The 15,903-nt window shown below is 44.7% G+C and overlaps 1 protein-coding gene across 6 annotated transcripts in view; it reads right to left on the reverse strand.

Annotated features, from left to right (window-relative positions):
* Window positions 1-15,903, reverse strand: part of LRP4 (LDL receptor related protein 4) — a 97,047-nt gene that overhangs the window by 11,559 nt on the left and 69,585 nt on the right. For 5 of the 6 annotated variants that reach the window (XM_051791895.1, XM_051791894.1, XM_051791896.1 and 2 more), the window contains 20 exons: window positions 15,729-15,854; window positions 13,309-13,434; window positions 12,737-12,871; window positions 12,438-12,563; window positions 11,230-11,460; window positions 10,814-10,970; window positions 10,236-10,453; window positions 9,107-9,283; window positions 8,272-8,397; window positions 7,340-7,548; window positions 6,656-6,737; window positions 5,888-5,993; window positions 4,922-5,123; window positions 4,408-4,597; window positions 4,027-4,158; window positions 3,220-3,360; window positions 2,407-2,493; window positions 2,031-2,202; window positions 1,785-1,947; window positions 1,311-1,536 (listed from right to left, as the gene is read on the reverse strand). In XM_051791895.1, the coding sequence (XP_051647855.1) occupies window positions 1,311-1,536; window positions 1,785-1,947; window positions 2,031-2,202; window positions 2,407-2,493; window positions 3,220-3,360; window positions 4,027-4,158; window positions 4,408-4,597; window positions 4,922-5,123; window positions 5,888-5,993; window positions 6,656-6,737; window positions 7,340-7,548; window positions 8,272-8,397; window positions 9,107-9,283; window positions 10,236-10,453; window positions 10,814-10,970; window positions 11,230-11,460; window positions 12,438-12,563; window positions 12,737-12,871; window positions 13,309-13,434; window positions 15,729-15,854 (3,132 nt within the window). The remainder of the gene's footprint in view (window positions 1-1,310; window positions 1,537-1,784; window positions 1,948-2,030; window positions 2,203-2,406; window positions 2,494-3,219; window positions 3,361-4,026; window positions 4,159-4,407; window positions 4,598-4,921; window positions 5,124-5,887; window positions 5,994-6,655; window positions 6,738-7,339; window positions 7,549-8,271; window positions 8,398-9,106; window positions 9,284-10,235; window positions 10,454-10,813; window positions 10,971-11,229; window positions 11,461-12,437; window positions 12,564-12,736; window positions 12,872-13,308; window positions 13,435-15,728; window positions 15,855-15,903) is intronic. The other variant, XM_051791893.1, reaches the window with a different exon arrangement.

Consider the following 15,903-nt stretch of genomic DNA (forward strand, 5'->3'; position numbering starts at 1 on the left):
CACAACTTGCTAGTAGCTGAGTCCATCCTTACCATCCCAGCCTTGCTGGGAATCTACAGCCCTCCGTACAGAGACACTCTCCCTTCCTCTCCGAGATTCATGGTTGGCAAGGAGAATAGGAAGGCCCAGAAGAAGAGGAATCATTAAATGCAAAATCTTGACCTGCATTCCTTGTAAATCATAGTTTTCCCATGGAAAAAGGAACAGCCAAATGCCCACAGATTCATGCAACTGCAGTTTAACTTTATTACTGCTACAAATGGTAATGCTGATAGAAAGATCCAACCCTGTGGGGAAGCACTGTGACAATGCACCAGAGGCCAGGCTGACAAAGAAGCTTCTGTTTCAACTTAGCTGCACACAGTGGCAAGTAAACAAAGGCATCAGAGAAGCCTGCTGAAAGTGCCCTGACGTATTAGGGTCATTTTTTTTAATTGTAAAAAACCCAGCATTGGGTTGTAAAAAACCCTACTTTACTAGGAGGGAATGAGCTCAGAGGATAGGTGCAGGGAGTGGGAAGAAGACAAGGGGGATACGATGGCTAGACTTATGGTCAGCTTTAAGTAATATTGCAAAGTTACACTGTAAAGAGTGATGTTCTGCTGTTAGTAACCACAGAAAAAGCAGCACAGTTTTCTGTAGAAGTACACTGGGGAAATTCTACCAAAACAAAGCCAAAGCACAAAGCAACAACTTCCACTGAAGAACAAGGAGGGAAGATGGGGTTGTATAGGATCCCCAAAGAGTAACAAAGAATTGACTCTGTTACAGAAGAGTTGGAGAGCAGGATATATATTAAGAGCAACTAAAGCTGCAGAGATTTTGCAAAGCAAAGTGACAGACAGGAAGATGAAGCCTGCAATGACTGGGAAAAAATACCAGAACTTGAAATAAGATTTCAGCAACCAGTTTAAGAGGAATTAGTGTCTTTTGGAGTTATAAAAGGGAAATTGTCCAATACCAGTAGACTCTGGTGAAGCCTAATAGGGCATAACTCATTCAGTCCTTCTAAGAAAATTACTCTACTGTGTGTGAGAATGAGGTTGTCACTGCAGTCCAGTGAAGGAAATGGGATAAGGGGTGTCAAAAGGCATGCAGCAGTAAACAAAGACTAGACCTTTAGGGTTGGGTAAACAGGGAAAAGTGCAAAAATAATTAAAGAAGAGGGAAGAAGAAAAGAAAAGCTGATTTTTGAGAAGTTACTCTATCACTCATGCTTTACATCAAAGGACTTTTTTCAATGACAGCTTTGAAGGACTGCCCCAGTCATAACAGACACCCAGTGACTTAGGGGCAGCCTAGGAACTTACCCAGGGGCCGCGCTCTATCAACAGCTTGAATGTCCATGAGGCCAGGCAAGTTTGCCCTCACCAAGATGACATTGGCACCAGTGTCCTTGTCAGCCCTGTGAATGCTGCGGGTTTGCCAGTCAGTCCAGTAGATGTAAGAGTCCAGCAAAGTGAGGCCATAGGGATGCTGCACTGGAGACAGCAGGGTGCGGCGGTTCGCACCGTTGAGATCTGCAGCCTCGATCCGCTAAAGGAAGAAGTAAAACATCAGCCCCATATTAAAGGCACTGCTGCTCTTGCTAGCACTTACTATATCAAGAGGGAAACAGAGTCTAAGCAAGTGATGTTATTCAGGTTCACCCTCCCCCCATTGCCCAAGCCCTCAGAAAAGCTTACATTTCCCTTGTTCTTTTGATAGCTGGCTCAAGAGCTTCAAAAAAGTCCCCAGGCTACCAAAGATCCAAAGACAAATAATGCCGAAAAACAGAATCAGACCTCAGTGTGTGCATCGGCCCAGAGCAGCTGGGATCCAGCCTTATCCACTGCCAGTCCATTAGGCCAGCCCAGGTTGTTGCTAATCAACACCACACGTCCAGAGCCATCCATCCCAGAGCGTTCCAGCTTGGCATTCTCACCCCAGTCTGTCCAGTACATATACCTGGGGAAAAGTCAGCAAGTATTATGGAAAAGCAGATCAGAAGTCCTGTGTTAACCCCTAGATAATCTCTTGACAACACTAACCCCATCTCATGGTATAAAGCTATTGCCCGAGGGCTGTCCAGGTTCTGCCAGATCAAGACTTTCCTCATGGAGCCATCAAGGTTGCCTACTTCAATCCGGTTAGTTCCTGTATCTGTCCAATATATCTTCCTGCCAATAGCATCCACAGCCAGCCCATCTGTAGTCAACAGACCTGAGAAAATAGAAAGACATATTGGTCACAGCTTATTCTTCCAGCTTAGTCAGGGACTTCAGGTATTCCTCTTGTCCATCTCATCAGGCAATTGCTTTAGGCTTTGCTTGCCTTTCCGCCAAAAATTTATTCTACCAGGGTGTCAGAGAATTACTCTTCATGCAGCATGGAGGCAAGAGGTTCTCAGATCAAAATATCCCTCACCTGTAGTGATGATGTCCTCAAACTGTGAGCCATCAAGGGCAGCCCGACTGATTTTCCGTAGCGTGCTGTCTGACCAGTAAACCTTTCCTGCATGGAAAAAGAAAAAGAAACTTGAAAAAGTTCAGAACCAAACAAAACCAAAACAAATCCCAACAATCAAACAGCAAAATTCTTAAAAAACTGATCCAAGTCTCTGACTACCAGCTACACCATTCAAAATGGATCTGACTGCAAAGGAATAACAACAGAAAAAAGATTATTAAGCTGAAGCGATAAAACAGTACAAATTATCTTGTTCCAGTTCTCCCTCAAATATGTAGGAGTACTGACAGTCTGATCTTTACACAAGGACAGAGAACACGTAACACTTTACCAGCTAGTAGTAGAGTCCCACATCTGGTTTCTCAAAATGTCCCAGACCACAGCAATCAGATCATCTACCTCACTGTGCAACAATGTGTTTACATCCAGCACAGCATCAGATTTTTACTATACACAAACAGCCACACTCTCAGCTCTACTGTTGTAAAAGGCCTCAGCAGGAGGAAGGCTTTCTTAAATCCAAAACACAGAACCATCTCACTCAATACAGCAGGAGCATTTTTCCATGGTTTTGGAGTTCTCTGTTTTCCTATAAGGATATTCCTTTCCTTATTGGGAAGCAATTATTTGCAGCACATACTAGAAAAAAACCAAACCTACCCAAATCCATAAACTACAGTAAGATCTGTGTCTGGGTGTTTACTCAGACATTTAGATATGAAGTCACTTGTTGCCTTTCAAACACAGTCAGATAAACTAAGCAGTTCAGACCTTCACGAGGATCCACACCAATAGCAATGGTGTTCTTCATGGTGACATTGACTGAGACAACAACATCTGCAAAGTAGGGGATATCCAGGGAGACCATCCGGACGTCAGTCCTTCTGGCAAAGATCAGAAAACTGGTCATTCCTGCAGAGTTGAAAATGAAGAGGTATCAGCAAGGAACAAGTTCAGTCAATTGTATCTATTAAATTCTGGAGGTTACATCCACTTCAGTGGAAAAGGGAAAGCATCTCAGGCAGATCTTGGCTTATGGACAGTCTGTGTACAGAAGCTTTACTGAGCATCATTTAATGCTTCTTTACATCCAAGTTGAAAAGCAGTGCACTCTTACAAGAGTTACTTCTAATATGCGTGAGAAATGGGAATTAGGAGTCATTTTTTTCCCACTAAAGAGAAAAAGTGGATGTATCATGGCCTGAAGCCAAGTGCCTTCCACTAAAAGAGTCCTCCAAATGTGTGTCGATGGGAGGAGTGCAATCAGACCTATTAAAGAATATAGTACCTTGCAATTAAAGAATTCACCTTAAGATTAGGGCAAAAGTATGGGGAAAAATGTGGCATCTGGTTTAGTTGCCCAACAAAATTCCAAGAAAAAATTTTTCTTCATCAATCCAGTAACCAGTAAGTTTCTCCACAGTAATTCCACTCAAATTGAAGGTACAGGCACCAAATGGGTTTTTCAAGGTGTAAAGTAGGTAAGCACATAAAAGTGAACTTTGTTCTCTAACAAGGCAGAGGCAAAATGTAGCTGTGATACAAAACTGCAATGAGGATTCTACAGAGAGGACTCACCAGGGGAGCAGGTCTTGCCATCAGATTGCAGGTTGATCCCTGTAGGGCAGGTACAGCTATAACCTTTTGGAAGTGGTGCCAAAAGGCACAAGTGACTGCAGCCTCCATTGCTAACTTCACAAGCTGTGTGTACTATAGAAAAGAGAATAAGAAATCCATGAGCCAGTGGCACTTGCCCAAAAAAGGGATGCAACAGCTATAGAAATGCATTCTAGAATGCCCTTAAACATCAAGTTGAGAGTTAACTCTCATGCTTTCATATTCCACACAGACACTTTAGACAATGAGGGCTGACAGGTCAGCTTCTTGCAGAAGAGAAGTGCCACACAGCAGAGCCTGAGCAAGCTCTCAGCTTAGTGTGGCTTGGGGTGAGCTCTGTACCTTGTGGCCTGTGCCGATGGAAAACATGAATATCCATAAGATTCTCCAGATTGTCCTGCAGCGTTTTTCGAGACTGCCCAGTCTGTCTATCTGCGCTCTGGATGCTTTTGGCCTGCCAGTCTGTCCAGTAGATTCTCTCGCCATAAAGAGTAAGTCCAAAGGGGTGAGGCAGATTGCTCCCAATCAGCACCTGGTCAGATTGCCCCCAGGCCCCCCCCAAAAAAATATTACTAAGAAGTCACTAAGGAGAAGAGGCTTCCCTTGCCCCCTCTCAACATCATAACATACAGTCACAGCAAAAGGAGAGTGATGAGGCAATGTTAGCGCTCAAAAGGAGCTTCCATTACAGTTTGCAATTGAAAGGGAGCTCTTCTCTCCCAGTGAAAGCAGCTGTGTGCTTTGATTTGTAAATTTCCCTTTCAACTGGAAAAAGAGGCAGGGGCCATCAGCACTCTGTGCTCTAGGACTTACACCTCAGGCTCCCAGACTTCCTCATCAAAGATGGCTTCCTTACCTTCCTGTTGCTTCCATCCAGACTGGCATATTCGATGGTCTTCATGCCTGCATCTGCCCAGTACAAGCGCTGCGATTCATAGTCAATGGCCAAGCCATTAGGCCATGTCAGGTTGGAGGAAATGATCACCAAGCGGTTTGAGGCATCCATACCAGCACATTCAATTTTTGGGTTGGCTCCCCAGTCAGTCCAGTACATGAACCTGAAAAGAAGCCCAGAGAGAAATGAAATGTCCACACTTTTTCACTGCCTCTACAGCTAGGCAGCATTACAGAGATGCAAGAGAGCCTGGTGACTTCAGGCCCTAGCAGTACTCATGTCCAGCCTTGGGTTCTTGTAATATACCTACGATCATACCCAAATTTATATACCTTCTACTGCCCATGGGCTGGCCTAAGTAGAATATGTAGGAAAAGGTTCAAGAAAATAGGTAAAGGTCTAAAAATAAACCAATTATTTACCAGTCTCCACCATTGGCCCTTTACACTCTTGTTGCATTTGTCTTCCAGGAAGACAAGGAAAGAATAGCACACTTTCATTGAAGACCTCCAACACTTCTAAAGCAACAGCTGGCAAGCTTTTTCCTATCCATCCTATCCCCACCTCCACAAGGTCTGAGGATATCCTTCTGACTATAATTGATAAGCATAGAGCTTGAATACAAATTCAACATACATGGGCTTCATTCTCAACAGTTTTTGTAGCACATCTTTAGCTATTACATCCCCAGGATAAACAAATGAAAATACCAGCCAGCTGCTGCAAGCTGTACAGCACAACACAACAGGCAATCATCCCTGCCTATCTTGTTCCATTAGTATCTAAAATCAGGTCTCTAGTTTCAGTCTTTGTCAGGTTGTAGAACAACGGCACCAGTGAGAAAAGCAATTGCACAAAACCAAAGAAACTGAACATCTTCAGACATGCAAGAATTGCTGTGTCATCCCAGAAGAAAGAATCTCTCACCCTCCAACAGGGTCCACCACAATATCTCTAGGTCTGTCTAAATTTTCCCAGATCAGAACTGTTCTCATGGTCCCATCTGTGTTGGAGACTTCTATCCGATCTGTTCCTACAAAAATCAAGAGAGAAAATGACAAAGAGATCAAAGACCTTGGAATTGCAAGAGCTAAGGCAAAAAAAAAATCCATACAACAATGCATTCTTCCCTTTCCATTCGCCTCTGTTCATAGCCAGAAAATAGGTAAGAAATGGGGCTCAAAGTGTCACTTTCCATTCTCTCAAGTCACCTCTGTAGCTGTTACTCATGTGGAGTCCTGTGTGAATATAAACCAGTTCCTTCCTAAGCCCCCAAGGTGTCTACACAGGTGTGAGAGAACAGCTAGAAAAGAATAATCTTCCCTATGTCTCTCTAAACTATGACTCTCCAGCAAGGGAACATCCTCCAAATACTACCTGCTGCACCCCAAGATACGCTGTTGGAATATACATAAACACACACGATCACAAGCTCTGCAGCAAGACAACAGTGATGACTGACTTCTACTATAAATCTTTCTACAGAATTAGTACTGGGGGTACTGCAAAGAGAAATAAACTAAGGGTTGCACCTCAATTCACACTTTGTTACAAGCACGAGATGAAATTGAGATTTTTTTGCTACACAGAAACAGACAAATTTGGAATGAGACAGATACAACTACACAGTTGATTTTCAGTTTTCTTGACTAATAAGGAAGACAGAAGTCTAGATAAAGCAGAGGACCCCAGTACCTGCATCAGTCCAGTACAGCTTGTTGGTGACCCAGTCAATTGCCAGTCCAGCTGGACTTTCCAGGCTAGTGTCCACCACAACCTAAATAAAAACAAAAAGAAAAGATCCTAAGTGAAATTAGACCTTAGTGAAAAAGCACTTGCCCAATGCACTACCCATTCACAATGTTAACTTTCAAAAGTCAAAAGCCCAAGCAGAGCAAAGCCACACAAGAGAGACCATTAAGGACTTAGAAGTTCAAATAAGGCTTACATTTGGAGAAACATCTATTTTTCATGCCTGTTCAAACTGCAAATCCAAATGCTGAACTCAGTTCCCTTCATTTATAGTAATATTAGCCTAAGGGCATGTGCAAAAAGCATTCTCAAGGAGCATGACTCTTATTCCAAATGTAGAACATAACACAGAATTTAATACTTCAGATTTTTAGGGCTACAACAAAGGAATTGACTGCAGCTCACAGCCATCATGCTTCATGTCCCTATACAAGCAGGAAAATACACCAAACCTGTGTATGAAGGGTCTGGTGATCTCACGGCTTTTCTGAGCCAGAACTAGGCAAACTACAAAAAATCCACCAGGAACTGCAGCGCCCTAAAACGCCAGAGTATCCCAGCAGCTTCAAATATGATGCTCAAGCAGTCTCCTGGATAGATGACCTCCACACATAGTTAACACTGTACCTCCTGGTTTGATCCATCCCATTTTGCTCGGCTGATTGAGTCAGTGCTAACATCTGTCCAGTACACATAGTCATCCTTTGAGTCCCAGTCTAGAGCCACAGCACTGCGAACATCAGCAAGGGGGATGACATCATCTGACAGGTCATCAGTGTCAAAGCTGATCCGACGGATGTCCATCCTTCGGGCAAAAAGCAGGAACTTGTCAAGACCTGATCAAAGGTCGAAAGGTCTTCTTTTAATTTCTCTAAGTTCAACAACACAGTGATAGACAGACAATTCCCTGATATATCCACAACCTTAACCACCTATATAATTTCTCATTGGCAAATCTTTGGTCCTTTTTCTTTAACTGGAAGCAAAACACCACTGGGAGAGGATGTGTGGGGTGGATGGGCAAGGGGGAACAGAGTACTTGTGAGCTCTCTCCTAGGGGGTAACCTATGCTGAGAGAACAAAGCCATATCCTTCAAAGAATGGCACAGACCTCCCTCCAAATGCTATTTGAAAATAGCTCTTGAGAATCTAGGAAATAGTTGGTCTACTTCTTTCATTTGGTTGCAAACAAAGAGAAACTGCACCAATGAAGGGGATTGAATTTTTTGTCCATTAGTGACACAGCTCTTATGGGAGCTTCAGGGAGACAATCAGCTGTGTCAGGCAGCACGGTGTCAACAGCAGCCCTGAAATAAGGATCCAAGGATGGAGTTTCTCTGTGTCCCCACCCATAAAGCCTAGTGAGGGCAATGAGAATGCACAACAGGGGAATGCATCAAAAAGGTGAAGCATCCTCTGGTGGGACCTTAATACTTCTAACTCAGTCTACTCAGCTGCATCTCCTTGGAAGCAAGTGCTGCTGATGCTTACTCCCACTGCCAACCCTCTGCCACCCACAGAACATCTGAGCACGCAGACTGTGGTCCCACCTCACTTACTCTGGGCACAGGCATGGCTGCTGGTCTTGCGAAAGCCCGTGGGGCAGGCACAGGTGTAATCCTTGCTGCTTGGCAGGCAGAGGTGAGTACAGCCCCCATTGTTGTCCCCACAACGGTTTCTCCCTGCTCAAGTAGTCAAACATAAAAACAACCACGCATAAAACAAAGAGTAACAAAAAGAGGAAAAACATCAGCTGAGGTGTCAAAACCCACAAGGATATGGTAACTCATCTACCCAGAAATTAATTGACAATAAGGAAACGTATGACAGAGCTCAAGTACCGCTTGGACAATGCTCTCAGGCACATGGTGTGACTCTCAGGGATGTCCTGTGCAGGGCTAAGAGTTGTACTCGATGATCCTTGTGAGTCCCTTCCAACTCAGCATATTCTGTGATTCTGTATAAACTAGAGCACTAACTCTATTTTTAGGGCTCAATTTTAAAATAAATTTAAATAAATCCACTTCTAGAGCAGATTACAGCAACTGAAGAGGAATCAGGGAGGTGTCAGTCATTACTATGACCACTTATGAGCTTTTGCCCCCTCCCAAAACAGCTCTTACATAAACAAGCCCGAGGTATTTCCTACTGAAAGGCCTCCACCACCAGTGTCAGCAGGGGGAGCTGCGGTAACACCCAACTCCGATTTACCGGGGCTGAGCGATCTCAGCAGAACTGCCGGTGGAGCCAGTTCTGCAGCAGCCCTGGGCACAGCCAGGGATGTACCGACACACACGTAGCGAGTTCAGCCTCACGTGTGGATGATCCACAGGGTGATGGGTGCCTACAGGTCTTCTAGTGGCTCAACTGGGTCTCTACCCTCACTGCAGTTACCTGCTGGCTGACGCTGAGGATGAAGTGTGTGGATGTCCATAGGGAAGTGGAGCTTGTTGCGGATGATCTCCTGGTTCTTGCCTGTGAATTTGTTGGCACTGTTGATGCTCTTGGTGTGCCAGTCTGTCCAATACAGACTGTCCTCAAACACGGTGATAGCAAATGGGTGCGGGAGCCCTGTAAAAGACATCCAGTACAGGGATATGATCAGGTCTAACATGACTCAGGCTAGCAGGGAGACAAAGGAAAGCTCTTTCCACTGCCCCTTAGGCTTTACTACAGTCAACCTGCTCAAATACACTTTACAATAATATAACAGACAATTCCTCTCTGCTATCATATAACCACAGAATCACAGAATGTTAAGGGTTGGAAGAGACCTTAAAGATCATCTAGTACCAACTCCCCCACCATGGGCAGGGACACATTCCACTAGATCAGGTTGCTCAAGGCCTTATTCAACCTGGCTTTGAACACTGCCAGGGTTGGGGTATCCCAAGCCTCTCTGGCTAATATGTTCCAGCGTCTAACCACCTTCATGGTAAAAAATATCTTCCTAATATCTAACCTATATTTCCCCTCTTTCAAATTGTATCCATTACTCCTTGCCCTATCACTACAGCTCCTGGTGAAGAGTCCCTCTCTGGCTTCCCAGTAGGCCCTCTTCAGGTACTGGAAGACTGCGACACGGTTTCCACGCAACCTTCTCTTCTCCAGGCTGGACAACCCCAACTTCCTCAGCCTGTCTATGCATGGGAGGTGCTCCAATCCTCTTATCAACTTTGTGGTCCTCCTCTGGACTTGCCCCAACAATTCCATGTCCTTCCTATGTTGGAGACATCAGAACTCATGCAGTACTCCAGGTGGGGTTTCACAAGAGCAGAGTAGACAGTGAGAATCACCTCCTTCAACCTGCTGGCCACATTCCTTTTGATGAGGCCACTGATAACTGGGTAGCAAACCCTATCCCTCAGTGGTGGCAGAATTCATTCCACAGTGAAAGAACAGGAAACAAGCACAGAAGCAGGAGCCAGTGTCTCTGAAACTCAGAGTAGCACTGTGCTACTCCACTGTCTTTACTGCAGAGAGCATTCCCTGCAGAGAGTATATAGATAGCCCTTTTACTCACCTTGGCTAATAACAGCCTTCCTGTTCCGCCCATCGAGGTCAGCCCTCTCAATGACATGATGTTTGGCATCCACCCAGTACATTCGATGTCCTGCATAGTCAATAGTCAGTCCATTGGGCCAGAAGAGGTGTGTATCCGCAATGATGCGACGGTTAGAGCCATCCATGTTGGAATACTCAATACGGGGAGTGTTGCCCCAGTCAGTCCAGTAGATAGTACTGGAGGAGGCAGGGAGAGACAGGCTAGAAAACTCATGGCCCACATACTGCACCCAGCATCACTCCCTATCAGGGCAAAACAATCAGTCCTGTGACCTTGAGCATGACACTGGGTCATAGCCATGGGAGAAGGGACGGCCAGCAAAGTAACACCCAGCCCTTTCAAGTCGGTGAAAGCTGAAGGATCCAGAGCAGGATTAAGGCTCTGAAGGCTCCCAGTATTACCAGGTTCCCCAGACTCACAGTACCAAATGAAGGCTTGAGCCCAGAGGCAACCTTTGTGACCAAGAATGGGGTTTTCAATGCTCACTTGGAAGCACGTGCGTGGAGGGCTCAATGGGGTCCTACATTTTCACTTACCCCTCCATAGGATGTAGGGCAATTGCTCGTGGTTTCTCCAGGTTCTGCCACAAAAGCACTTTCCTGTGAGTGCCATCCAAGTTTGCTACTTCAATTCGAGATGTCCCAGAGTCTGTCCAGTATAATTTGTCATGGATCCAGTCAATAGCAAGTCCACCTATCTCCAAGAGAGAATTAAGCACAGAATGAAACCATGCATCAGCACAAAAAAATAGTTCCCTTTTTCTCTCCACTTCAGAAGAGGCCCAGTTCAGTCCTCCTGCCAGCCAAGATAAACTCCAGTGGGACACTCATCTTACACCTATTCCATCCAACCCATACCCTTGCTCAGGGGGATTCACTTCATTTTGAATGCTGGGTACCCACTTTTCTCCACTCACCCACCCCAGGCTGTTGCCTTTTTTGTGGTGACGCACCTGGGCTCTCCAGCCCTGTGGAAACCACCTCTTCCACATTGCTACCATTCAGATTGGCCCTCATGATGCGATCAAGCGTGACATCAGACCAAAACACCAGCTCCTTGCTGTGGTGGAAGTCAAGGGCAATGGCATTTTCCAGGTTGTTCAGGAGCAGCGTATACTCTGAGCGATGAGGCAACACTTGTCGGATATCAATTCGATTGGCAAAGAGCAGCACTGGCTCTGGCCCTAAGAATACACAGAAGGACAGCATTAGAGTATTTGACAGGGTCCTGTCTACCATTCCCTCTGCACCAAGTCCCAGAACATAGTTTTGCAGTACTGGCAGCAAGAAATCAACCCCCAAATGCAAAACACTTCAGAGAGCTGTTTCCACATCCTCAACAACTCAAAGATGAGCAGTTTTAAACCTTTTGGCAAACATTAACTCAGCAAGAGGTAATCATGCCAGGTCCCACCTAAGCCGCCTCATCTCAACCTCTGAAACCATACCACTAGGCAGCCATTTGGCAGCTGGACAACAGTGGTTTTTTTCCTATATCCATCTACTAGCCATGCAAACACATGCTCTACTACATCTTCTACCACAGACAGGACACAGCTGAAATGTGCCTCAGCCAGATATAAACTCAGCAGGTACTTCCACAGCAGAGAAAAAAAACCCCAAAACAGTATCAACATCCTAACATCTTAAGACTTTAAATGGAATTTCTAATTCCTCAGCTCCTACATTAGAGGAATAAAGTTAAACAAGTGTATAGACGTCCTTAAAAAAAAAAGGCAGATGTCCACACAGCAGCCATTCACAGCATTCAGGATTGGTGACCAGCATCAAAGGTCAAACCACAAGCAGGTGTGACATAACATCACTGACTGGAAAGGTTAAGACATTTCCTGAATAGATACAGAAAGCTGGTTTTGTCCCAGGGTCTGGGTCACCACGAATGACAAGGGACTAGGAAAAGAAGCTAAGGGGGCTCTTCTGCTGACAGGGAAAGGAAACAATAGTCAAAAATCACACAAAATTTTCACAGGCATTCACCAACAACCTGGGCATATCTAATACAAATCCGGGTACTTCCTTTTGCTCACATGTTGGCTTGGTGTATAGCACAATGCTGCCAATAAAGCATTAGAGACATAATTATGAGAACTGGACCAACACACACACCCCAGTTGTGTTGGCAGGTTGAACTCCCCTTTACCTAGAGCTTTGCAGCTACGCTTGTCAGGTCGCAGCTCGTAGCCTTGCTCGCACCAGCACTGGAAGCCTCCTTCACTGTTGGTACAGCCTTGGCTGCAGTAACCTTCCTCAGCACATTCATTCACATCTGCATGTTACAGAGAAAGGGAGAAAGTTACTATTACATAGATCATCAACAAAGCAGGCAATCTCATCTATAGCTTGCTTAATGCTTTCACGCTCTGATTTGCACCCTGTCATAGCCATCAATTTCAGACGTATCAAAGCAGTAGGGAGGAGGCTACTGCTCCAAAAACCCACCTTGGCATGATCGGCCATCTTCCAGGAGCCTGTAACCTGTGTGGCAAGTGCACTGCACCATCCCTCGTACCATCTGGCACTTCTGAGCACAGCCACCATTGTTCACATTGCAATTCTCCTCCCCTGTTCGTGGACCTGCAAAAGGAACACGTGAAGATAACTGAGCTGAAACCACAAGGCAGCTGCTTTTGCCCTCAGCTGTTAGGCAGCAGTCACCCTTCAAACCAGGCTGAGCGAGACAGAGAGGACACAGGCTGTGCTGGAAGTTTCCTCTTCACAATCCTCTGCAGGCCACTACTAAACCGGACAACAGAGCTCAGAATAACATGTTTTTAGGATTCACTGTCTCTGCAGACAAACATTGATATCTGAGATCATAATCTTCTTCTCATTATTCCTTGTGTGCAGCCTGTAACTGGCAAAACCACAAAGGCCTTTTTCCTCAGTCTTCAACTCTCTCCCATTATCACAGTCCAGGCTTGCTTTTTTACTGTTCCTCAGTAACAACAGATTGACTCCCATACATTACAGTGGCTCCATTTGTGTTTAAGACTGAACTTGAGAGGACTTACGGCAGTTTTGATGTGGGCTCTCATCACTGCCATCTTCACAATCATTTGCTCCATTGCACAGCTTCCTCTGGCCAATACAACGCCCATTCCCACACAGAAACTGGTCTGAGGCACACTGAGGGGTGCCTGCAATAGGAGGGGAAAGTAGCACACCACAGCTTACTGCCACAGTGAAGAAAAGGATACAGAACATTTTATAAGATTTGTTACAAGTTTTTCATATGAACACAAATCCATGACTTCCTCTTTCCTTGAATTCAGCTCATCTCACACAACTTACTGTTCCACCTATCTTTATGCTGATTTGCAGGCCTGCAAACTCTCCTCCAGTCTGAGTCCATTGTTGCTTTACTGTGAAGTTCAGCTAATTAGTTTCTCTCAGAATGACCAGAAGGCCCTGGTATAGCTCCCTTTGGTTCCAGATTCTACAATCCTACTCAGTGTGTAAAAAGGAAGAGTCAGTTCTTCACTTTAATCATCTGATCTGTCACCCTAGCATGGCTATGGATCTTAAGCCTGCCTAGGGAGGAGCATCTTGTCCAGCCCTAACTGCACTGTGCTGGACTTGGAATGAGATTTACATGCATCCTTAAAATCTGAGCTCAGGCAACAGGATTTCACACAAGCTACACGCTTAAACTTCTGCTGTTGGTACAGAGACTGTACAGAATTCTTGTAAGTAAAGTAATACTGTTTGTAGGTACTTTACCAATCTGATTGTTTCTTCAGCAACAACTGCACTGTCCTGTTGCCTCTTATTTTCTGTACCTCTTAAGCTGACTTGGTTAGCAGTTCCCAAATCATCACCCCCTGATAATCTTAGGAAGATAACAGGACAGTTACCAGCAAAGAAACAATAAGACTGGTAGACTGCATGTAAGCAGCATGGAAAAGAGTAGTTATGAGATAACAAATACAGTTAAGAACTAATGGACACCCCAACTGGGAACATAAAACCAAATCACATGCAGATTCACTTTCCAGAGCACAGAAATACTTAATATGAAGGATGATGAAACTTGAACTTAATTTGTCAATATTGCACATGAAGATCCTTACTTACATCAGTTGATCACATTATTTTAGGAGTCTTCTCTCTGTGGCCAATAAAAATACAATTCTTTTCTAAAACCAAGAAGATTTTACCTCTTGCTACTGACATTGGGACACCACAGTATGTCACTTAGATGAGTCAATACACATTCTGCTTGGAAGTCTCAATTTAATTTTTACCTCCTGACTGTCACCATAGACCTAAAGCAGAACTGCACAACTAACCTTACAGTAACAATAGCTGTACTCAACCACCTTGGGATTGGTTTGAGGTGGAAAAGTTGAATTTCAGGCTCTGGAAGCTTGACTTGGCTTCTGGGTGGCAACTGTTCTTTCAGTACCTCTAAGTACTTTTTTTATCAGGATGAGAAAACAGGGTTACCAGTTGGTCTTTAAGTACAATTGCTTTTTCCAGGATCACCACACTGATGCTTATGACAGCTGACCAGTCTGAAGCAGCTGCTCTCAAATGGCTACAAAGTGTGCCTGTCCAGGTCCTCTGAACTTAGCTATCCTTGTAGAACATTCACACTTCGCTCCGCAACAGCCCGCCCCAAAACAAGAGGTACAGTGCCACAAATCCATTTTGTCACCTCTAAATTCTGGTTAGAATACACTGATCCAGAAGGGTCAATACACCTAGCTGGGCTCCACTCACTAGGATAAATGGATGGACCAATACACACTATTGCTCAGCAAGGCCTTTAGGCATCCTGAAGGCATTAAGGAAAAGAGAAGATTATAGACATTCCCTGAATCCTACCACAGCACTAGAGTCTGTTGAAACTCTCCATTTCTCTATAACCATTATCACACAAAAGAATGGCGATATGTGAAATGATTACCAGAAAAAGTGACTCCTGAGCAAACATCTAAGAGGAAAACTGACACCCTTAACCTCTAAAACAAAGGCTTTACTCTTCCCTTCCACTAAACATCCTTTTTGATCCCATTGCCTGCGAGAATTGCTCTGCAATTTCAAAATGCGGCACGAAAGCTATCCCAAACTATCTAGAACGTGTAAGTTAGACACAGTCCATCTGACAAAGGTAGCAACAGTGCACATTATTAATGTTTCCAAGTCTGAATGCAATAGTCTCAGAGCTCTGTGGTAATTCACAGTGTAGGGACAGGATAGGAAGACAGAGGGATCTGATACTTGACCAGAAAACACCATCATCTAAAGTAGTTCAAGCACACAGACTTGCACAAGTTTGCAAACATGTAAGACAGACCACAAATCCCATTCTTTGGGAAGGGCAGAAACTCTAGGTTGAACTCACTGAAGCAATCCAAAAGAGACTTCACCACCTGTTACCTTGAGGATGGAAATATTAGCTATTAAGCAGTAAGGCAGCAGGCCAAACCTGTGTTCTCACAGTTCTCCTCGTCACTGTTGTCGGAGCAGTCATCTTCCCCATCACAACGCCAGGACAGACGGACACAGCGCCCTGACTTACAGCGGAACTGGTCAGCTGTGCACATAGATGTAGCTGAGGGACCAGAAAAGCAAGAAGGATCAGAAGTGACCCAATTACAAAG

Source organism: Manacus candei, unplaced genomic scaffold (assembly GCF_025592945.1).
Source record: "Manacus candei isolate 608988 ecotype Guabito, Panama unplaced genomic scaffold, ASM2559294v1 h1tg000033l, whole genome shotgun sequence".
Taxonomy (NCBI): Eukaryota; Metazoa; Chordata; class Aves; order Passeriformes; family Pipridae; genus Manacus; species Manacus candei.